This window comes from Leptonotus elevatus, chromosome 21, assembly GCF_054856555.1.
Source record: "Leptonotus elevatus isolate MCC_2025b chromosome 21, RoL_Lele_1.0, whole genome shotgun sequence".
NCBI classification, from domain to species: Eukaryota; Metazoa; Chordata; class Actinopteri; order Syngnathiformes; family Syngnathidae; genus Leptonotus; species Leptonotus elevatus.
In genome coordinates this window covers 10,098,830-10,123,473 of record NC_141259.1, presented here as the reverse complement: position 1 = coordinate 10,123,473, position 24,644 = coordinate 10,098,830, and the positions used below count along the sequence as shown (strand labels likewise).

The 24,644-nt window shown below is 38.6% G+C and overlaps 2 protein-coding genes across 4 annotated transcripts; both read right to left on the bottom strand.

Moving 5' to 3' along the window:
* Window positions 1–280: 280 nt before the first annotated feature.
* palmdb (palmdelphin b) lies at window positions 281–23,236 on the bottom strand. 3 transcript variants are annotated; one of them, XM_086066098.1, is made up of 9 exons: window positions 23,008–23,236; window positions 20,678–20,748; window positions 19,660–19,740; window positions 19,266–19,396; window positions 17,697–17,811; window positions 6,225–6,381; window positions 4,290–6,155; window positions 4,112–4,200; window positions 281–3,624 (listed from the first exon to the last, which is right to left on the bottom strand). In XM_086066098.1, exons 2-9 carry the CDS (start codon window positions 20,720–20,722, stop codon window positions 3,541–3,543), a joined length of 2,568 nt encoding a protein of 855 aa, XP_085922224.1. In that variant the 5' UTR covers window positions 20,723–20,748; window positions 23,008–23,236; the 3' UTR covers window positions 281–3,540. The 3 variants fall into 3 exon arrangements, with proteins under 3 accessions (XP_085922224.1, XP_085922223.1, XP_085922225.1); XM_086066097.1 differs by having other exon boundaries at window positions 4,290–6,381; window positions 23,008–23,235; XM_086066099.1 differs by lacking the exons at window positions 17,697–17,811; window positions 19,266–19,396; window positions 19,660–19,740; window positions 20,678–20,748; window positions 23,008–23,236 and adding an exon at window positions 10,578–10,687 and having other exon boundaries at window positions 4,290–6,381.
* On the bottom strand, window positions 12,262–15,573 carry LOC147155795 (palmdelphin-like). The gene is made up of 2 exons (XM_086066100.1): window positions 14,764–15,573; window positions 12,262–13,897 (listed from the first exon to the last, which is right to left on the bottom strand). Exon 2 carries the CDS (start codon window positions 13,884–13,886, stop codon window positions 12,894–12,896), a length of 993 nt encoding a protein of 330 aa, XP_085922226.1. The 5' UTR covers window positions 13,887–13,897; window positions 14,764–15,573; the 3' UTR covers window positions 12,262–12,893.
* Window positions 23,237–24,644: the final 1,408 nt, after the last annotated feature.

Genomic DNA, 24,644 nt, shown 5'->3' with positions numbered 1-24,644 from the left:
TTTTATTTATTATTATAAAATTTAATATATATATATATATATATATATATGGGAGAACTGTTGTCATGGCAACATCAGGTCAGTTATATTTATGGCCAGACGGTGGCAGAAAAGTAGCAGGATGGATCGATTATTATTTTTAGTGAAGCAAATGCTCAACTTTTGAAAAATTGGTTGTCCATGTTTTGCATAAATATTATTGTAGTTATGTGAACGTAACTTAATATCTCACTTCATAATTGGGCTGAATTTCTTAATCAAACAAAAAAAAAAAAGCACATGATTTTACAATATTTTTATTGTTGCACAAATGTCTCACTTGCATGGGCAATAATGTGAATTTCCAAGCTTTGCCCAGTAAAAACTTTAGCAGTTAAACATGAACAGAATGTTCAAACGTAAGCAAGCAACTTGTGAGATGTTCGGTGCTTAAACAATGAACCAACAATGACATGTAAAACAACACTGGAAGTTGACACTAAGGCCAAGAAACACCAAGATTGCCGTTTTTGTTTATGCTGTTGGGAAAAAAATAAGAGCAACAACAACAACAACAACAACAACAACAACAAAAATCTGATTATTTATATTGAAAACCAGACATTAAAGGGGACATATGAAAAATTGACATTTTAATTGCATGTATGCAAATAGTTGGATCTACTGAATAACTTCAAAACTCAACTCAATTTTATAAGAATAAAATTATTAGAGGTAATTTGAGCAAATTGTTTTTTCCCCCCCCAGAAGTGTGTATCAAACTGGTAGCCCTTCACATTGATCAGTACCCAAGAAGTAGGTAAGCAGAGCTGCAGTGTTGATGCAGCGGGGCTATTTAACTATGAAATAAAAATACGTAATATGTCTCCTTTAAGTGCTTTTAGTTGAGATTTTCTCCTCTTGATTAATTTATATAAATATATATACACACATCATATTATATATTCATTCTTTGACATTACAAAAATAAATAAAAAAACAACATCATGGCACATTTAAACAAATCCTTTGTAATGACGTTTTTTTTGCTTATCTTAGAATTGATGTCACCCAGATCACTGGGTGGTCATACATAGCAAAAGTGGCAGAATAAGATACACACGGAATGCGGCATTTGCCCAATTAGCGTATATGATAGCAACATCAAAAATAAGTCAATAAATAAGTTTCACATTTAAGGTATCAACGATGGTTCAACAATACGTTTTGTCTTACATTCACACACATTTCAGCAAAATTGCTTTGTGAACCGTTTGTTTGGTCGTAGTACAAAAAGCCACACGACGAATGCTGTTAGAAGAATTACTCCGAGGAAAAGGGTTACGTTGCACAGTGAGGGACACAATTCAGAGCCTAGTTTTGTTTACATTTTTACTTTTGCATTAAAGTCTATTTATGTAAAAAAAAAAAAAAAAACTACAATCTGATATTAGCATAAATCTGTTAAGAGCATAAGGACGTGCGGAGGACATGTCAATGATACACCCAACAAATAGAGGGAAAAATTCCCCTTTTGTATTCTCTTTGCTTTTACTACCAACATGGCTCTGGATTTTGTTCCTCCCACACAATCATTTATTTCTCAGATTAGAGCAGATGGTGGAAAAGAAACACTTCTTTTTTTTTTTAACTACACAAACACGAAAAGGTTATAAATAATATGTGCTTGCTTCGCTACTTCTACGCAATATGGACAAAAGTATTAGAACACCTGGGGCCTCATTTGCGACTGTGTACTCACCAAAAAAAAAAAACAGACCTGGAAGTGATATTTTATATTCTCTTTCAATTTTAACTCGATTTCCAGGTGAAGCATTATTAATCAGTATCATTGTTAGCGTGTTATTTTCAGCTGGTTTATATGCTGTTTGAGCATTGATTGAATATTCTTGATATCCATCTTAAGGTCTATGTACTTCACATGCTCTGCGTCCTCACTAATAGGGCAATTTTGGCATACTAATAGGATAAATGCACAATTCCCAGGTAAAAAAGAAAAGAAAAAAAGACACATTTATTGAGTAAGCAATAAAGATCTGAAAGTATCAACAAAAATTCACAGCAATAGCTGGAGGAAAAAAAACTTCAGTCTCAAGAACATTAAAGAACACTTAACACAAATGACGAGACATGATAGAGGCAAAAACGTAAAATTCTCTTAATTAACATCTAGTGCTTCTTTAGCGGTACTATTAGTGCGCAGATGTAAATTATGTAGTACAATAATAGTAATAGAAAGAGTATTCTGAAGTTGTCCTGCAATTGTGCACAAATTGCATACAGTCGTGGAAGGCAGTAGTGAAAAAAAACAACAACAACGAGTAAGACACAGTTGCTAGTGTGTTTGATTGTCTTACTAGTGAGGACAAAGTTTGTGCTAGTTAGTGTATTACGATGAATATCCAGAATATCTGATAAATGCAAAAACCCTGCCACAGTTGGGCTTTAGCCATTGATGCTAGCAAGCTAGCTAGCTAGCTCCCTAGCAGGTAAACGAGCACCATGGGAGCTAGCTCTAGCTAGCTAGTGATGAGTTATTAACATTGTTTTTCAGTTTCAAATTATATTTTAGCCGTTTTGGATTTAGTTATAGCTGTGTAGCTCAATGAATAGAATTGTCTATTGTATTCTTATCTGTCTCAGGCCTGAGAAGAAAAGGGAGTATAGCCTGGTACCGGTCTCAGCCGGTCGGAAGAGACAGGCTGATGTATTATTGTTTTTCTCTAATCTGATTTGTATTCCTGGGAACTTGCTGAACTTGCTGATGGGAGGAGACTTTTCGTATTCACCCACTTTTCAATAAATAATGATGTGCAGCAGAAGGAGGAACACACAATCTGAACAGATCACTGTTTGAGTGACTTGTATTGTGTCATCAGAAGCTTCTGTTATAATGATACCTTTGCAAAGGGACTTCTTCACCAGAATCTCACCATTCAGTTAATTGAACACGCAAAGAGTAGAATACAAATATTCTCTACTCTAACACTAGCTAGCACCTGGGGCTAAAGGCAACTGGTGGCAGGGTTTTTACTTTCTGCACCTTGATTCGCCACCTCTGGAAGCCAAGCCCCACCCACGTCATGTACTGCTGTATTCACAGACTAGCATTAGCTTATAGCACCCACCACATAAATGGCACCTGGGAACTCTTTTATATGACAGTATGTCTCCTTTAGTATTCAAACACAAGGAACACTTGGATCCTGAATTGCCCCAATACTTTTGTCCATATATTTTAAGACCTATTTTGGTCAAATATGAACAGAAATAGCTGAAATTGAATTGCTTTAGCTTTTAATTTTTCTCGACTAGTAGTAGTCCAAGGAAATTGCTCATTCTTACTCATATTGCATGATTGTTAAAGCGCTCTGTAGACAATTGCCAGCAAAAGGCAGCAACAAACATTTGAACTATTTTGCTTTTTTTTGCCCAAAGCAATACAGAAACATTGATTTGATATCACAAAATTAGATGAATATTGGCAACAAGGCATGTTTAACACTTAGAATTAAAGATTTATGTCTTCTTATTTCCTCGTTAGTCGTTTTTTGTAAACTCGCCTGCCTCCCAGCGCAGAGCCATGGCACTCTTGCGTCTCCCTGCGGCGTAGCCATCTGAAAACTGACAACAACAAAAAAGCAAATCATTGGTTTTCTATATTCAAAGCACTGTTAATCGTTACTGGGAAATCTTTTTCAGTTAGTTGTCAAGCTGGTTTAAAAGAAAAAATATGTAAATTGTAAGGGTGTAACAAAAAACGGTTCGCAACGGCAAGTCATTTTTTTTTTTTTTGAAAGATGCAACTGTATCAAATTGAACCGAATCCAATCGTTCCCTTTTAAATATATCGAGATACGCATCAAATCGTTTTTTTTAATGGAGAGATATTTTAGAAGGAAATGACATTTATTGTATTGACAAGTTCATTCAAACGTATGCACAAAAGTCATGGTGTCATACCCTCTTGAACTGAGCCTTACCATACATATCATATCGAGTCGAACCCAATTGTTCCGCTTCCAAATTGAACCGTCCTTGAATCGTTTTTCACGCCCCGTGTATCGAAACCCGTATCGAGTTAATCAATAAGCGTTTTGCTCCGTCTTACTCTGTGATCGCAGGATAAAGTCGATCGATCCATCTTGGGTGTTTTCATTGGCGATGATGGCGAGGACTTGCACTTCAATGGCAAACAAGCTAAAAAAAAAAGAATAATAATGAAGCGTTCATCATTGAATGTAAAGCAGTAGTACCATTCTCCATAACATATAGACAAACCGCGTTACCTGGATTATCCAGCGACAAAGTACCCAAGTTGTTCGACAACATCCTTTTTTCACTGAACCTGCCTTTGCCGTAAAGATTGGCCCTCTCTTCCCTCAGCTCTTCCTCCCTTTGCTTCACCATTTGTATCTCCTCGTCCACCAGCGACATTGTGCTTCTTGAACGGAGCTTGAAGAAGGGGTTGCTCAAGAACATTTTCTCTTGGGGCTCACAGGCTTTGTTGAGGGAGAACTCGGAAGCGCTGCGGATAATCAGATTCGAGGTCTCCAGAATGATAAGATTAGAGCTGCTGTCCTCGCAGCGCCAGTCGCCGTGCATGGGATTGGAAGTGAAGTCGCTGCTTGGGTCGAGAATGATCACGTTTGTTTCATTTTTGAATGGTTCCTTTGTTGGCGAGGAGGTGATGATGAATGATGGCGTCAGCGGAGTGCTGATGGATCTTGGGATTCCTTGGGATGGGCTGCTAAACTGAGCGTCTGCAGATTTGCCCATACAGGACAGACCTCTCTCCTTTCTGAATTTCTCCTCTCGTTCCATCGATATGCGAATCTCCCTTTCAACGGGCGTTTCAAAGTCGTCGTTAGGAGATCTGTAACTGGAATCGTCCAAGCCGGAATCTTCTGAACACGGGCTGAATTGAGTGTGCGTGTAATCCCCGGCCAGAGTCAAGCTTTCCAGATCCTGGGATTTCCTGTTTGATCTGTCGATGTTTCGGACCGGCGTGTACATGCAACTGTGGCTGCAATGGAAATTGCGCTGCCGGGCTGCGGGTATCACGACCTGGTTTTTGGTTTGTTCTTCCATTGCCCGCCACTGTTTACGAGCCAACTGGAAGTCCACATGCTCCGTGCTAACGTTCTCACTGGTCGTCTCTTGTATCACGCAGAAGTCTTTGGGCAGCTTCCGGTTAGGATCTGAAATGTTCTGGGAGGATTGTTCCTGAGTGCCGGGATTATTCCTGTCATCTTTCCCATTTTCATTTTCATCTTCAGAGATTTTGGACAGACCTTGAAGACTCAGAGAGATACATTTCACATCTTGCGGGGGTGTAGAACTTGCAACATCTGGCTGTTCTAGCAGTTCTTCAACTTCTGGAAGGTTAAGTTGGACTTCGTCATAGTGATCGTTGTCTTGGTCATCCGATTCGATCACATCAACTTTCTGCACAAAGAGCTCCTGTGCGCTTAAATGGAGGCTGTCCAAATAGGAGTCGTCGTCTTCTTTGTTTATAGAAGAGGAGAATATTGTCCTCCATTTTTCATCCGTGTCACTATCAGAGGACGCGGCCGCGATTTCAACCCGGAGGCACTCGTCGACTTCATCGGGGTCGAGATAACGACAGGATTCGCTGGATATATCAGACATAGCGTCTTCTCGAATGTTCTGCTCTAGCATCACTTCCTCAGGAGCCACGGGTGGTTCATAAAGGTTTCCGGGGACTTCGGGGTCGCCCTCTTCATCATCCACCTCCAAATTGTGATAGTCATCGTTGCAATAATTGGCTTCGTCTTCCTCATCGAGGGATTGTTGCAGATCTGGAGATTGCTGGAGGTATTCGTCTTGCTCGACCTCTGATGTTTCTTCTGTTTCAAGGGGCCTCAATGGCTCGACGTCTTTCTGTAGCGCACGGTTCTCTTCTAAATCCTGCTCTTGTTCTGGCGTTCCCTGCGTCTTACACTGAGCCTCGTTTTCATAAACACTTTCAGCACTGGACAGAGTGTCAGACACAGAAGAAGTGATCGACTCATTTCTTTTGAGCTCGTCGTGTCCTTCCTCAAATGCTACGGCGTCCTTTTCGTCGTGGATGGGTATGTCGTCGCAAAAACCGGTCCCAGGGCAGCCGAGCAACTCGCTGGTTGTGCTGGTCACTAGGTTGGTTGAGAAGTTGCTAGTACTTGATTCAATCTTGAACTCGTCTGATGTGTCTGGATTAATACCAGTTTGCTCATCGGCCGCGGCGACCTCCCCGCTGCTGTCCATCTCCAGTTCTGGTAGCTCTGCGGTTTCCATAGCGACAAAGTCGTGATTCTCTGAGCTGCTGTAACCTTTGTTTAGTTCTCGCCCATCGGACTTTTCTGTCTCGGACGTAGCTTTCTGAATACATTGAGAAAGAAGAGAAACGCAAAACTGTGAGTCAGACCGTTATGCACATTTTATGCCATCCTGTGTTTCAAATGACAGAAAGTGTAGTTCATTATTGCGTGACATTTCACTTTCACAATGTTTTTGTTAGAACGCAAAGTCCTATTCAGATTTGGAACGCAAGAACAGTGTACGGGGAAATCTTTCTGCGCAACCTCAAATTTGTCTAGGGAGGCTTTGTGCCAAGCAGAGAAGCACTTCTGATGTATCTGTAGAAGGAGGGAGGGGGGGGGGGGTGGCCATGGGGGCGTTTGTTGTGTATGGTTGCGATGAGGAAAGAGGAGGGTTGTTGCTGCAGTGTTTTTATTTCATTTAAGTGGGTTATTCACCGAACGACGAAATGGCTCACAAGCTTAAAGGCAGCAGAATATGATGCATTACAAGTCCTCTTATGTAACACAGAAGGACCGCGTCTGCCTCCCACATATTACCAGAGGGTCACGGCGGATGTATTCCGAAGCACTCGTTATTCATTACCGCCGGTCTTTCGGAAGATGCACTCTTAAGGTGCACGTTGTTTGATGCTAACCACAGCTAGCCCAACATAGCGTCATCACCATTTTAATTAGTTACACCGTTTGGTGCTTAGAACGACGAATGCGCAAATCCACCAGAACTTGAATTTCCTTTCTGGGGATAAAAACTGAAAAGGAACAGAAGACTGACCTTTTAGAGACACTTCTAAATCGAGTGCTGTGATAACACGCACTGTGATAATGAAAATGCTAAGGCTAACTGAAGATTCTAAATTGGTGTGATTGTAAGTGTGAATGGATGTCTATTTGTGCCTTGTGATTTGTCCTCACTTAAAGTCCGCTGGGATCGGGTCCAGCTTTGCCTTGAAAAACCTGACAAACGTCACTTTGTCTACACAGTAAATTATGTAGAGTAAATTTGACTCTATTTAGAGTGGGATCAAAGAGACTCAGTTTTAGGGTAATATTTACACTTGGAAGAGAGTTAAAAAAAATCTCTCCTGGAGATAAGCAAACAGTAAAAGGGGTATAGTTCAGATGATAGTGTGGCAGTCTCCCAAACTGAAGGTCGTGAGTTCGTTCCTAAACCCTTGAGTGACTTTTATTATTATTTTCCCTTCAAGTCTTTATTTTACTCTCTTCCAAGTGTAAATCTTAGCCAACTCTAAAACTGAGTCTATTTGGTCCCACTCTAAATAGAATCAAATTTACTCTAAGCAGAGTCAAATTTACTGTTCAGCTTCAACCTATACAATGGACAGAGTTGTTCTAATAAGACTGGTAGCTCAACAAGACAACAGAACAAGTCTGACTACCAACCGACCAACCAATTTTAGTTAGCCTGGCATCATTTGTAAAACAGCATTAACTCATTCACTGCCATTGACGGCTATAGACGTAAAAAATTCATTGGAACTATTTCTATTATTTTTTTCTACTTTTGTTAACAAGAGTATTTTTTTATTGTACATTTAGAACAGATATAAAATTTGTGATTCATTGTGAGTTAACTAGTGAAGTCATGCGATTAATTACAATTAAAAAAATTAAAAATTTGTAATAGTAATTAATCGCATGACTTCACTAGTTAACTCACAATTAATCACGCATTTTATATCTGTTCTAAATGTACAATAACAATTTTTTTTCTAGGTTTTCACACTCTTGTTAAGAAAAGTGGGAAAAAATGTTAAACTAATAGAAATAGTTCAAATGAAGTTTTGACGTCTATAGCCGTCAATGGCAGTGAATGAGTTTTAAAGAATAAAGTTAAAGTTAGTTATTTTCCCCGTGCCGTTTTCATCCAACTGCTCAACCCCTCTCACAGATGAAGACATCTTTGAATGTCTTCCAGTGACACATTTGGCTATTAGCGCACACAGCCACACAACAAAACAACCAACAAGGACACATGCGTGTAACAGACTTGAGTAGCCATGGCAACCGTTAGCAGTGACACTCACTGCATTTCTCATCCGCCACCTCCTCCACCACCCACTCACCAACTCATCAGTGGTCTGTGGCTGGGGACGAATGTCGTGGTCAGTCTGCCATCACAATTCAGCGCTTTGAAACGATCACCAGAAGAGAGATGTGTTATGATTTCCTTGCGAACAAGTGTCGAGACCGCCAAACAAAACACTCCCAAGTATTTTTCTTAGCTATGCAAAGTCCCTCAAACAACAAGTTGGACCAGCCGAAGCTGCAGATGGCAACAAACAAAATCATCAGGGACGGACACGTTCTGCGAATAATCACAGACGTGACTTTGCTCAGGCGATTGAAGGAACAAGACATTTATCACAATCTGCCTTCGGGGGCTGGCGGCCAATCTGGCACACCTGGGACTTTGCAAGTCATACTGAATTCTGGACTTTCTGTCGAGTCCTGATGGAAAGACATGTTTTTATTTCCAGTACTAGTCCAATACTAGTACATTATTTGTCCGCATTACTAAAACAATTGAATGAATTAGAACTACTGTGTCGTATGTAGAATTTTGTGTCACATGGAATACTATTAACTGTAAAATAAATATTGAGTGAACACAAAGCTTACAATTTTCAATTGGGCAATTTAACTAAATATTTTAAATTTTACTGTTCACAACAAGACATTTTGGCCATCCAGCATGAGAATGACGCGCGGGAATTTATTTGTATCAGGGACAAAAAAACATTTCGGTAAATATGCCAAAATTTATTTTTAATCTGCAGGCCCGAGACAGATCGGAAATGTCACCCCAGTAAATTAAAAATAAAATACACAACAAAAGCAATGCATTCCCTAAAATGTACATTAAAACCAACCAGGGATAAACAAATACAGGAAGCATTAGTGTTGACATTTCTGATTAAAGGGATACTTCATTGAGCCATTTTCAGCAATTATAAGTTAATATTTTGTCCAGAAGTAATTTGATAATGTCATTATTTTTCTTGTAAAATGAATACCTTTAAAAAGTATTCTTTTTCCACTTGCTGTCGACTGAAGATGACATCACCTGTGCTGAGGAAGTAGGTAACGACCAATCACGGCTCACCTGTTTTCTGGGTTTGGTCGGCAAACTGAGCCACGATTGGTCGTTACCTACTTCCTCAGCACAGGTGATGTGATCTTCAATCGACAGCAAGTGGAAAAAATAGTTTTTAAAGGTATTAATTGTTCATGAAAATGTATGAATTGAAGTTATTACATTCATTATGGACAAAATATGAACTTTTTTACTGCTGAAAATGGCTCAATGAGTCAAGTATCCCTTTAATATTTCCGAAAATAGAGCACCCAGTCTGCTCCAAAGTTATCCATTTGTCCGTACTAGTAAATTGGCACTAGTAGCATGACTGTCTTACTAATAACTTCCCCCCCCCCAATACTGCCTGTATGACAAGAAGCAGGAACAAAAAAAGGTATATATTTAAAAAAAAGGAAAAAAAAAAGATTAAATTACTGCAAATTTGGGTGGATTTTGTCGGCAAGGGTTCAACGTTCTAGTTCTCCTTCTCCAAATTTAGGAAGACCCGATGTGAAGCGCAAACCCCGCAGAGCCACTTCTCTCAGAAGCGTCTTCTAGCACAGCTTGACAGAAATTGTGCTCGCATAACGCGTGTGAAGTAAGCAACCCGCACAGCGGAAAAGAGAAAAGTATCATCACCGCTGCAAAAACTCAATTAGAAGAAGTCTGGAGTTTCCATCGTCTCGGTTGGAGCTGTTGTTAGGATGCAGGAAGGAATCGACCGAAGAACAATTTAGAACCCAAAGTTAAAATGACATTGTGTTACAAAATATGACAAGAGAGCTGGAAAAAATAAATAAATCTAAAAACAGTGCTTTTCCCCATATAAAATATTCTTACGATGCAATATTAGTCGAGCCACATAATGTAGTCACCGGCATCCAGAAAAACAACAATCGCATGTACAAACATGATCTTAGTTGAAAACAAATCTTATTGATTTCCTGTATTTTCCACCTCCCACTAAATGCAGTCATTGCAGAAAACACTCCAAGATTCCGCTCACACATGCAGCCTGCGACAAGCACACCATCATCTGCAAACCTCGATGCCGGCAGGCCGTCCGTCTACCGGCTACAAATTTGACACCGGATACTCTCACGCAGAATAAACCCTCAAAAACTTCTCTCTTTTCATTTGTGCGTTAATGTACCTACCTGAGACAGAGCGGCAGGCTCATGCACAAGACTCTGCTCTGTTTCTAAGAGCAGCCTCATACTAACAGTTCTGCCTGGCTTCCGCACTCACCGATTGGACGGCTGCTGAAATGGGTGTAAGAAAGGCGACCAATACTCGGGCTTCTATTGATGAACGCAAGGAAAAGAAGATTCCATTTTGTTCTCACATACACACATGGACGCATCCATCCCAACCACTTGCCTCATTTTCGCAGCTTAAAAACAGCATTTAATGACATCACTGCTACAGAATCTAAATCAGGGAGGAAATGAGAGTGCAGGGTGTTTTACATTTGTAAATATATACAGTAATTGGGAACTTGGTACTGACATGATGTTCTAAAAAGTTGGAACTGAGGCAACCTTTACTTAAAATTGAGAAAGGTTGAGTAAATTGCCATTTAATGGGGAAGTCAACCCCCCACAAATTATTTACACTCAGCCTTCACATAATTATATATATATATATATATATACCCGTGTGTATACATATATATATATATATATATATATATATATATATATATATATACCCGCATGTATTTATATATACACCCGCATATATATATACCCGCATATATATTTATATATACCCGTATATATATACATATATATATATATATATATATATATACCCTCATATATATTTATATATATATACGGGTATACCGCAATCCGCCCCCCCCCCCAAAAAAGAGCAACAAATATTTGGGTTTTTCTCCCATAATTTCTATATATTTTTTGACCAAGTCAAACTCCCTGCCACGATTTCCTCCCACGAAATTAAGAAAAAGCCCAAATTTGGATTGTTTTGTTATTCTCCTCTAATTTCTACTTCTTTTTTTTTAACCAATTCAAACCATTTCAACTTAGACATATTCTACCAATTTCAGGTTATTATATATCATTCCATTGTATTGAATATCATTCTACATTTTTCCATTTACCCGCTCAGCCATATTAATCAGACTACCATGTTTAGACTATAGTGAGGATGCATAGAACATATTATTGTCAAGGAAATCTTTGGGTTGACTTCTCCTTTAAGGATACTGAGATATTTGTGAACCAAAAATTACAGCAGGATGGGTATCCATATATTTTATTAAATAGTTGACATGTATTATAAAATAAACAACAAATAACCACCATCATTGACATGAGCACAAGCCTGCCTAGTAATTAATAAAAATATATCCTTGTATCAAGTGAAAGTGAATAAAAGATTCAATGTACAAGAAAATGTCTATGGGCTCAGTAATCATTCAGAATTCACAGCTTTAGCAAACAATAAAGTTGTATATTTATTTATATAACCATTTAGCACATACGTCATTAGGCTATATACGTCAAAAATGTATTTGAACTATTTCTATTAGGTTAACATTTTTTTCCCATTTTTGTTTACAAGAGTATGAAAACCTAAAAGGAAAAAAATGATTGAACATTTAGAACAGATATCAAATTTGTGATTAATCTTGAGTTAACTAGTGAAGTCATGCGATTAGCTATGATTAAAAAATTTAATCGCCTGATGCCCCTCATTTTTTATAAAATTGTCTTTATTTTAAAAAAGAAAGAAAAGATTATTAAAAAAATAATAATTAAAATTACCTTTTTTTTAAAGAAGAAGAAGAAAAGATTATTAAAAATTAGGGGCATCAGGTGATTATAAATTTTCATAATTAATCACATGACTTCACTAGTTAACTCACAATTAATCACACATTTTATATCTATTCTAAATGTACAATATTTTTTCTCTAGGTTTTCATACTCTTGTTAAGAAAAGTGGAAACAATGTTAAACTAATGGAAATAGTTCAAATGAATTTTTGACGTCTATAGCCGTCAATGGCAGTGAATGAGTTAAATGTCTTTTTGGAGTAGAGGACATAGCGCTTTCAAACTATAAGATGCTATGCACTATCAAAACGTAAGTCTGCAGACATTGAACCCAAGGTCCTCTCATCAGGTTTTCATGTTGTAAAAAATTGCACTTATATAACTGTACCCTCGATACTAGTGTTACAATTGAAATGTCACCTCAAGCTCCCCCCCTCCTCCTCCATGTTTCTCATTATGCAACAAAAACGCAGAAAGAAAGGGAAAGTAAGCAAGGACAAGGTTTTTCATGAGAAGTAGAAAAACCGCGCGTTGTTAGTCCAATGGCATCACTGGTACCTTGAACCTGACATTTTACGCATCAAAAATATAATATCGAGGATTTTGAAAATATGATGCTTAGCTGTGTTCGTTTCATAAAGTATTTGCTTCAGTTTGAGTTTATCCGTCTTTAAACTTGCCCTTTATTCCCTGACTTGTGTCTGAACGTTGGCCTGTGCAGACCCGAATGATTCCAGCTTGTGTCGTCGTCGTCGTCGTCGCTAATACATCTGCAGCTTTTTGCCACGTGAGGTTGGAACACTTTGCTCGTGTATCCTTCAGGGTGGTATGACACAAGCTCCCCGTTGTTTATATCTTTCGTTTCCTCGCCGTCGTCGTCACTGCATCCCACGGTCACCAGTTCTGCTTGGAAGTCGACCTGGTCCTCATCCGAGGCGTTTTCGTAGCCCATGAAAATCATGGTGACGGGCGTCGAGTCCAGATGTTCCGATTGGTTGTTGGAAATGTTTGTCGAGGCAAAACTGTCTATCAAAGAATCAAGATTGTGTTTGGGGTTCGTCGCTGAAAAGCGACTGCTATCTAAGTCTGTGCAAAGAAGCTGCGAAGGTGTTGGTTTCTCTTCCGACCTGACCTTGACTGTGACAACGGGATTCTGTTTAGGACTGTTAATGTGATTTTTGTTAAGACCTTGTTCAGTTTTGTCAAATGTTTTGGACGGGGCTTGAACGCGCTCGCTGGATTCTGTCATTTCTTCTTCGTTTAGGGTTTTTTCATGGCTATTTAGTTGTTCCTGTTCTGGCCAAGGGCTTTGACTTTCTGGCAGCGCTTGCTGCTGCTCCTGTGCTTTATTTGAACCCTGCGGCCTCGAGAGCCTGCTCGTTCCAATGTAAGCAGTTGAGTAGACCGGTTGATGGTACAGCAGATCACGAGGTACGTTCTCATCCGTGGCCTGTCGTAGAAGCTCATCGACCTGCGTTGGTGTCATGTCGCCGTCGACACCGGGAGACAGTGCGCCCCCATCAGGGTTTAAAGCGTATATAGATTTGCGCCCGTCATCGTACACCTTTAAACCTCTCCCCTGGAGGTTTTCGGCGCTAACGGTTGCCGTAGAGACCACTTGACTTGTTCCTGTTCTTTTATCATGCTCCACACTGATCTCCATTGCAAATGTTGCTGAAACGCAAAAAAAAAAAAAAATATGATGAACTTAGATATCTTGTTGAAACGGCCAATATAGCGGCGCCTTGAGATACAAGCGACGCGATTTATGAGTTTTTCAAGATATGAGTTATTGCTAGTGGCTGTCAAACGAAACATAACAAAGATAATTTGTCAAAGGTTTTTGCTATGTGGACACGATTACGCAATGCGTATTCAAAACAACCTGCTAGCTTAATGCTAACGCGCAGTACTAAACGCCATTATCAGGCAAACAAATAGCATCAAGAGTCGCAATGTTATAACCCACGACCTGTGGAGCAACAAATGAAAAAAGATATAACAATAGTTACAGACATATGTTCCTTATTTTTTTTTATTCGCCATTCTGAGACATCTATTCGTATGTTTGTATTATACTGCCCCAAGTGGTTAAGGCGTACATAACAGGAGCAGCACAATGTCAACAAAAAATGTGTCTAAAATTGTTTTTATTTCTTTACACTGTATTTAAGTTTGTCTTCATTGTATGACTTTTAATAAAATACAATTTAGAGTGCAAATTTTCATACTAAAAACATTACATACATTTTTGTTCTTCTTTTGCGTGGTCGTAACGAATTAATGTCATTTCTATATATTTCAATGGGAAAGTACATTTTTAGATACAAGAATGAAATAAAATTGTATTTCAAGGCACCACTATATATATTTAATACATTTAGATTCAAATTTTAGTGTTTATGAGGAGGGAAGAAAAATATGAATACTCTCAGCTAAAAGCTCAAAATGACAGCTTGCCAAGGTCATAAAATCATTATCGTCAAGTATATATTTCTCTGGCGCACGTCTAATGACTGCGACTGTATTTGATCCTTTACCACTTTTTGGACTCAGACTTTTTGCTGACGTCCTCGGGGAAAGTACCGGTAATGAAATTTTTGGGGGCCTTGATGAAGAATGGTGGCTCGTATCTGAGAAAAAAAAATGAAATTAGCATCTGAAAAGGACAGATGACTTGAAAGAAGTCATTCATTGGATCTATTTCACTGCAAGGCCGCATTATTAAAAAAAAAAAAAAAAAACTTAAAAAAATGCATCACCATGGCAAAATCATGAAGGACAGAGTTTTTTGTTGTTGTCGTTTCCGTTTTACACTCACACATTAATCCAAATTAGAGGCACTCAAATATTCAATCAAGCCATATCTACTAACATATTGTGCAAAAAAACATAGACGGGCTGACAAATAAGCGTGATAATTATACAAGGTGTGTCAGATTTATTGTTAGGGACTTTTTGCGTTTAATTCCGATCACTTCGAAACATTTCATGATTTGACCACTTTTTAATTATTTGACGGAAGCTCTACCATGTCGGTAGTAAAAGTTAACACATTTACTTTTTTTGGGAACACGTGCATATGCAAAATTCCCAGTAATGAACCCTGATCAAATTAATAATCCGTCAATATTAAACACAATGCGCACTAAATCCAAATCATGCTGTTAGTCATTTTACAAATGAGCCAGGAACAATTGTTTACATATTACTGAGTAGCTCATTGATGTTATTTTAAACACCGCATTAATATTTATACAATACGTAGATCTGGTACATTTTTTTTTGCTAAAACCTCACACGTGCTATGTTATCTACAAACAAACCAATCACAGCACGCAATCAACAAAAGTGCCTTATTTACCTGCGTGGAAGTCCGCACTCAACCCCTACATTTGAAGACAGAGTACTTGAATATCAAAATAATGAAGGGAAGTGAGCAATCAAACATCACAGGAGTACCGAGAGTCCATTCAAAAAAAAAAAAATTCCCGAGTGTGTGTGTGTGTGTGTGTGTGCAAAGCAAAACTGAGGTTGTGTAACAGTGGATGTCAGTTATTTATCCAGGCAACAACCAGAAAGTAAGTCTTGCATACATTCGTTTTTTGTTCACTGTAAGTAAATGATGAATCTGCTTAACTAAATACACCTTTCCAGTAAATTACACACTTGAACAAAATGATAAATAACCATATTGGTGAATGTAATATAGTCCTATTTACCGGATTGCTTGTCATTTCTAACTGTTGCTAATATTGGCCATGGCGTCCCACAGGGGTCCATGCTCGGACCACACGTTGAGTTCCACTGTCATGCCGATAACGCAACATTTTAGAGATTCAAATAATCATAATGAAAACAATCCTTTATCCAAACTTCGGACATGCCATAAAGGAAAAAAAATCAAGTTCTTGCTTCTTAATTCAGATAAAATACCGCTTATATTCCTTGGCTCGTAGACGTTAGAGGCAAGGTATTTAGGATTCCACTCCCACATATAAGAAGTGTCAAGGAAAGCATTTGTTCACTTGTGCAACATAAATAATTCAGATTTCCTGCTGCTAGTGGATGCAGAAAAAAAAAATACTTTTGTGACCTGGAGGCTGAACTTCCTAATAAAGCAACAAATACAAAAACTCTTTCCATTCCTTCCTTTTCACTGCATTTTATACATCGTTACTTTTGTAAATGATGCCAACATATTTTCCCCCCCACATGTAGATACAATATCTCTCTTCAGATTTCCTTCACGAATGACAAGCCTCATTTATCCGAGATGCGACCGTACATCATCACACCGCCTTCACCAAGAAGTGAAGCAATTAGCATCTGGTTTCAACAATCCAAAATAATGCAACACACCCATTGTGTAAAAACCTACAATCAAACATGATAAGACATTTGAGAGTGTGAATCTTCTAATCCGTGATTAGGTCAAGAACACTTCCGCTCCAATCACATGCATGAAATACTGAGCCAGTTTGTTACTATTAACTCATTCACTGCCATTGACGGCTATAGACGTCAAAAATTCATTTGAACAATTTTTATTAGCTTAACATTTTTTTCCATTTTTGTTTGCAAGGGTATGAAAACCTAGAATTTTTTGAATATTGTTTTTTTGTACATTTAGAACAGATGTAAAATTTGTGATTAATCGTGAGTTAACTAGTGAAGTCATGCGATTAATTACGATTACAAATTTGCCCCTGATGCCCCTAATTTTGAATAATCTTTTCTTTAAAAACAAATCAAAAACATTTATGTATTTTTTTATTTTTAATAATGTTTAAAAATAAAAAAAATTATAAGAAAAGATTATTAAAAATTATGGGCATCGGGCAATTACAATTTTTAAACGTAATTAATCGCATGACTTCACTAGTTAACTCACGATAAATCACAAATTTTATATCTGTTCTACTGCAATTTTTTTGATATGTTTTCATACTTTTGTTAACAAAAGTGGGAAAAAATGGTTAATAATAGAAATAGTTCAAATTAATTTTTGACATCTATAGCCCTCAATGGCAGTGAATGAGTTAAGCGGTCATTCCTTCACAACTATTCATCAAAACAATGACTCAAAAAGAATCCACTAAAAACAAAAAGTACATGCTATTTTCTCTCACATGTACATTTATGTCACTTGTGTTTTTGCATGAGTTAACATGCACTAACAAAATCCCACACCTCTGAATCAGTAGCTAGCAATAGCAGCTCATATTTGTGATAAAAAAAAAAGAAAAAGGTATGCACTTTTATAGCTTTTGCAATCTGTCATTTACACTTTTTTAGTCAACAGCCAGACATGGACAGACGGTGGTTTGATAGAATTCACATGATTGCCTACGTTAAAAAGAAAAAAATGTTGTTCATAACTTTCTGTTAACATTCCACTGCAGCATCAGCACCAACACAGCAAACAAGCAATCAATGATATGAACTCATTATTTTTGCTCTTTCAGCCTACCTTGATAATGTCCTCGGGTGTCCTCTCAACTTCTTTTAATCGCTTCAGAACAAATTCCTCATTGGCGGAGATTTTCAGCTCTTCTGTTTCTAAGGCCTCAATCTCTTTTTCGATCCTAATGAATAAAACAGCAATGGTTTTAGTAACATCCCACGAGAAAAATATTTCCTGTAGACTCATTAATTTTTTTATTGTCTCTTCAAAGGCTTGGACAGTCGGGGAGAAGAAGCTGCGGCGAGTGGGCGGAGATAGAACAGGGAGTGTCCAGAGTGCCGATGTTTCTGTCACGAAGCCAAATAAATGGATCTTGGTCTCATCAGACCACGGGACATGTAATAGTTCTCTTCGGCCTTAGGCTGCTTGTCTTTTTTGCGCATCATCTTTACAAGAGGCTTCCTTGTGGAACGGCAGCCATTACGTAGAGTGCAATGTATGGTCTGAGCATTTGACGTGTCATTCGTTTGCAACTTCTGTAGCAATGCTGGCAACCCTTATATGTCTATTTTTCAGTGACTTGTTGTTTTATGCCACCGGCCGAGGGAATATGATTGTAAACTAGATTACCGTTAAGCAATTTCTGGAGAAATTGCACGTTAAGGCTAAAATGCTAAATTAAAACATTAAGAAAGCTGCAATCATATTGAATGAGGTGGAATGTTGTTGAAATGTTGAAATATATGGACATTTACATTACATTATCTTTTTATTTATTTTTTTAAAATAGGAACGATACAGAATTTCTAAAAGGAACGATATGAACCCTATGTCATGCCTGGGTTCTGTTTTTTTATTGTGTGTCTCCATTGGTCTTGTTAAGTGTAATCCTGCCCTTCCTCGTGTCAACCAATCAGTGCCCTCAGCCACTTGTGTCTTGCCCCAGGTGTGTCTTGTTTTGTCATTAGTGTGTGTTCCTCCCGTCATTGCTTGCCATTTGGAGTTTGCTTTTGTTTTGTTTAATGAAATTCCTTTTTTTTTTTTTTTTTACATCACCTCTGCCTCCTTGCCCTGCTTCCTTGCATTTGTGTCCGCAATCCCCACCTTACCGTAGCACCCTAAATCCTAACCCAAGCACCTGATTTAAGATTTTTTGGGGGGGTGAAAAATAATGCAATATTTAGGAGAAAAATTAGCATTTCTTTTTCTAGGAGGGAATTGGGGGAGTGTTAACCATTGATTACAAGGTGATTTGAATGAGCTGAACATTTTGAATTTCAAATGGGAGTGAATTTTTGAACGTCTCATTTCAAATGAATGAGGATTTTTTTGGGGGAGGGGTGTGAAAAATGTTGAATTGCGGGAAAACTGTGAATGGAAGGAATGGAAAAAAAAAAAGATAGCCCGCTAAGTGCGAATTTTTGAAACATGTTGAAGTTGTAAGGGTTTGAATCGGTAGTTGAAGGACAAAACATGGCGGAAAAAATACGAGTCAAATAAGATTTGTGTGAATGCATTACACAATTAGCCGTATGTTAAGTGTGTGTTGTCCTCAAGTTGACCAACCCAGCATTCTACACGCAAAACAATAACGCCAATGTTGTCAAGCACAAGTTTGAGGAGCACCGGCGTTACCTGTCAATATTGCTCTGCAGTTGATCACTCTGTTGTTGTTCATCCTGAGCCTGAAGTCTCATCGCCTCCTGCTCCTCCTCTGATTGCTGACTCAAACCATCCATTAGCCATTGCTCCCTCAGAGCCTTTTTCTGTTAATTACATGAAACAGGAAGAAACCTTATTACACTGAGCTAAAATGTAAATGAAAGAAAAATAGGGACCTATGATGAATCTCCGCATATTCGCAGTTGGGCATTTGTCAAGTCGCCTACTCAACAATGTTTGTACTCACACATTTTAAATTTGTGTCGATCCCAACCTATGACTCATCAATTACTGGTAAAATGGTCCTGTGTCCTGTGATTGGCAAGTCAATGTATCTCATACTCGATATTCAAGGTTTTGGTTTTACCTTTATGTATTGGAGCTTCAGTTTTTCTTCCTCTATTTGACTTCTTTTCTTGGCAATAAATTCCTGGATTCTCCTTTTGTCCTGCCGGGGAAAGTGAAACAAAATGTTTACACCCGTTGTGTTCTTGTCAAGTCAAGGACTTCATCCTTGTGTTGACAGCTGGAAACTGACTGCCATAAATAACCCAAAAAGTAACACAGACTTTTTGCTCTACCTTTAGTGTCAGCTCCCAACTCGTGGATTTTAGCTCCTAAACCGTTAATGCTATTAAAATAAGGCATGTTGGTGGGATATTGTGGCCTGAAATAAGCTCCCGGGTCTAGGATCAGTTTGGCACTACGCGCCAGTGAAAGGAGATCACTTTAATTTTGTCTCCTGGTATTTATAGACCTGTCTGACATTGACTGTGTCAAAGATGCCGTTGTCTGTGACCAATGATGGCTCAACCATGAAAATACTGACATGGTGTAAGGGTTAAGGTTGTTGATTATTTGCGGAAAATGGGTATAACGAACCACTAACATTTTAGTGAGGTTCTGTAGAACTTCTGTATAAAAGTACAGATTCAGGAATTTATATTCACTGTTTGAGAGAGATCTGTCCTTGACCCCTTTTGAAAAATAATGGCACCACCCACCTTTTTACCATCCTCCATGAACCAGAAAATACTAAACTAACAGACAAAAAAAATACAAATCATACTTTCTATTGAGTACTGTTTATATAGCTATCACATCATTGCTAAAACAGCAAATCAGTGCAACATACGAAGACTTAAATTGCTGGAGAATGCAATTTGAGAAAAAAGCTGTATCCTCTTCCCTACCACCCTCTACCAGGAAAATACTCCTCAACACCCACATGTAGGTTATTTTTAGTCTTCATTTTCTGACTGCACAATGAATATTCTGTTTTATAAAGCATATAACTGAAACACTGGAGTGTACTAGATGGAAATTTATAAAGCAAACAAAGCATCGTCGAGTGTGTATCCAATACATATGCTCAAAGTCTTTACCGTGATAGCCTGGAGACGTTCCTTCAGCAGGTCCGTTTCCTCCATGATGTGCTTCAAAACAAGGTTTTTATCTGGAAGAGAATTTTAGATTATGTGTGAATTATTTTTTGGCCAACTCATCAGTGAGGATAAAACAACGGAATATTACCATCTTTACTAGAGAGGCCCATCCTTCCAGCCATTAATCCAATAAAGTTTAACAAACCTTTGGTATTATTCGCCTTCTAATTGTTTATTGAGTGCATGACTATTGTTTGTTAGCTGGTTAGTGACTGGTTTGAAGTTATTCAGTGTGTTTTAACTTTCATAGACGTCTCTCCCAGAGTCATGCTTTTCCCTGAAGCACGAAATCCAGGTCATTCATTCACTAAACTTGAGCGTAAAGAAGGTGTTGTTGGCCGTAAAATATCTCAAATATCTTACGCTTGTTTTGATTTTTGGAAAAGCTCCAGGCCTGGACGGACTACATGCAGAACTTTAGGAATATTTTTGGACATCAGTGGGGGCATTTCCAGCCTTGTGTTGCGGTGTGTTCTACTGCCAGTAAAAGAAGACCTCACTTTGCTAAACTTTTAGCTAAAGGACTGAATGTTTCTATTGAAACTTCCATTTCAAATCCATATTGGATATTTTGGGATCAGGAAAATGCATCTGATCGTGTCTATTGTTCTATTCTACTTTTTGTCCAAGATGAAACTCTTGTATAATGGTGCCTGTTGTGTGGTCTAGTGTTGGTTGGAATTGTAACCAGGCAGGCAATTATATAGCTTGGTCATCAAATCCCTTCTTTTCTGGCTCAGATTTTCCATCACATCCCATCATAGCGTTGCAGAGACTTTTAGACAGAGTGTGGCGGTTCCTGCCAACCTTTCATCAATTTGTTGCACAGGATCAAGCAGCTCAGAGTTTCAATCAAGGGTGCTAATTCAATTCCAAAGTAATTGATATGATTGTTTTGCTAAAAACAAACCCGTCTATCTAGGCAGATACTGTACATCAATAAGATAAAGAAAAGCTGATGAAGAATGACAGAGAATTGTAGTTGTTGCTGGTAAAGGTCATCCCGCTGTTTGCTTGTCCACCTGTTGGCACCATGGCAGTTTGATCCAACAAGCTAAAAATACTACAACCGCATGGCTAACAGTGGGTCTATGCTAGCTATAAGAGAATGTCAGCCGGTTACAGCAGGTCATGAGTAAAAGCATATAATGCCTTTCCATCATACAGACAGCACATTTGGTAAAATGTCCATTGCATGCTGAACTTTGGAACCACTACTTGTTTGTTCTGTGTGATGCAAACCAATTAAGCATACCGATTAATTACATGCACCTTCTTTTGTAATCAGTGAAGAAAGTTTGAGTAAAGCCTTGATATTTTTATCTCTGTCTGACCTGTCCGTGATCTTAGGCAGACTTCAATACATGTGACGTGATCCCTGTCTGCCTTGCCATTCAGACAAGGTCCTCCTTATTTGTAATCTCTGCCGTCCCCACCTTAATCTGATCTGTGATGGATTAACTGCTCACACATTAGCTGAACAGCACAGGTCTTGACCAACATGTTTTCCCTGAGTTCTCCTCAAGGACGATACTTCTTCCCACAGTCAAAAACATGTATGTTGGAATTGGATAGTTTTTTTTAGGCAGGTTCCAGCTTGCTACTATGGTCCTTACGAGCAAGCAGACACAACTTTCTCCTTCGCGTTTGAGATTACAGATTGATCATTTAAAGACACTCTGGACTGTTGAATGATTTAATAGTTTGCATCTTTTCAACCAATTCGTATTATCTTAATTTCCTTCACATGACCAATCATAATAGGCCAATCAAACATATTCCAGTATCAGAGGCTTTCATCCTAAAAAACAGGGTTGTCTTCACCAAATTTGAAGGTAAGAGGACTCGATGCACTGAAGACATATGCAAATATCATTTACATAGACACTTTTCCTAGTGCTGCCACGTTCACATTCATGTAATGAAATGTTCTGACCGCATGTTGACAACAGACACTATTGTATGCGCATACATACAATAAGAAACTTTTACATCTTTGTAGAACATTGTTGCTATAGAGACGTATCGTTTTGCTGATTGTGTGCGTTCTCCGGTGATTCCAAGTAGGTCATTGGAGTCAGAACCCTGCTGAGATACCACCATTCGTGACTAAATGAGAAAATTAGACAATCAAAAGACTCTCAGGCCTCCAATTCAAAGGCTCAACGAATATGTATTCGCGCCCCAGTTTTTTTTGCTTCGACTGTCATACTCAACTAACTGTAATGTTATGTCATGTTACAGTGGCAATAATTCTGAGGTCTACTCACCCACTGTGTCGCAGAGCTTGTGTTAAAGAAGTCACTCTTAAAGCATATCCAACATCATTACGGTGCCTGGGATTGTGTTGAGGAGATTGTGTAGGCTGAGAGGAGCAGGCAGCTCGGAAGACAACCCCACCTCCCTCTCTCTCTCTCTCTCTCTCTCTCTCTTTAGCTCTCACTCACACTCTCTCTACTGAAATATATTCCGCAAATTAGCCACCTGAACGTAACCAAAAAGTTATATCTGGACTTTAATCTTTTGAATCTGACTTTGACTTGATTACACAGGGGGGGTGGGGGTGGCTGTAAATAAGATGCTTTCTGTGTGTCGCTGTGTGCCGTTTTAGAAACACTGTCCCACTTTACAGCTTGACATGGATGGGTTTTTGTTACCATAGCAACAATGCCCACTCAAATTTGTACAAGATCACCAGCCAGTGCACGGAGGAGGAACTGACTCAAGCTGTTCAGAATGGCATTCCTTCATGTGATTGACTTGCATATATCTTCAGTGGCTGACATTTTGAAAACATACAGCATCTCATCCCTTTTACTCTCATGTGTATGTAGGATTTAATTCACCCCTTAGTCTGATTTGGATTATTCCATTTGCAAGTGTGTGTGTGTTTCTGCAAATGCGCTATGAAGATGTGTTGAAATTACAGAGGTGGCGCTTTGTGCGAGCGTCATTCATTTGCAGGCTGGACACAGAGTGATAAAAAAGAAAATCGTATGCTGAGAGCAGGATTTGAGCTGAAATTAAGAACTCCAGTTTTAGATGGGTACTGTGAATGAAGATGTGAGCGCAGGGGCGCTTAGCATCAGCGGTAAAGTTACTCCAGGACTTATCTTTAGGAGGGGGCCAAATGCAGCACGTTTTCTGTGAGAAACTCTGGCCCCTGGTGGAAAAAGCGAAGCAGGACCATCATAATGTTCTCTTGGGTGGAAAACAGATTGACCATTCAGGGAGGATTGATGAAGAAAAAGTCACCAGTTTGCTATTGATATGAATTATCATTTTTATTTTTGTGTACATTTTAATTTTAATAGTATGAGAAGTGTGAGTGTTTCAGTCATGTATATGAGAGTTTTTGAGTCGCATGTGTGAGAGCATGTGCTTGTGAGTGGGGAAACTATTTGGTAATGTGTGTGTGTCACGATCAGCTGGTGGGGTGGAGGACCCAAATGCAGGGATGCATGGAATACTAAACACAATTAATTTAACAAAAAACACTAACAGGGGTACCGGGTAAAACTCAAAATAAAAAAAATAAAAAACAATAAAGTTCTGAAAAGACCAAAAAATCAAAGTAACAACAAAACGCAAGAGTGGTGACAACGCCAATGATCCAACCAAGACTGAACGAAACCAGGAAACTAAATAGAAGCCAACTGACGAGACAACGAGAGACACCTGGACAAGACACAAGTGGCTGCTGACGAGCACAGGTGAAAACAAAACCTAACGAGCAAGACAGGACACAACAACAAAACAAAACAACAAACCTAAGCATCATACACAAATCATAACAGTGTGTGTGAGTTCTGGTATTATGACAGCGTTTTATTAGTTTGTTAGTGTAAAAAAAAAAATCAGAAGTGTGAGAACATTTAATCGGTGAATGAGAGCATTTTAGTCGCAC

What these genes read in the sequence shown, in the direction of transcription:
- palmdb (XM_086066097.1), bottom strand. Translation starts at nt 20,722, where the DNA reads ATGGAGGAAACGGACCTGCTGAAGGAACGTCTCCAGGCTATCACG. An exon ending in TGAAGCTCCAATACATAAAG is followed by an intron (nt 19,397 to 19,659) that starts GTAAAACCAAAA and finishes TGTAATTAACAG; the next exon opens with AAAAAGGCTCTGAGGGAGCA. An exon ending in TTTGTCGCTGGATAATCCAG is followed by an intron (nt 4,201 to 4,289) that starts GTAACGCGGTTT and finishes TTTTTTTTTTAG; the next exon opens with CTTGTTTGCCATTGAAGTGC.
- LOC147155795 (XM_086066100.1), bottom strand. Translation starts at nt 13,886, where the DNA reads ATGGAGATCAGTGTGGAGCATGATAAAAGAACAGGAACAAGTCAAGTG.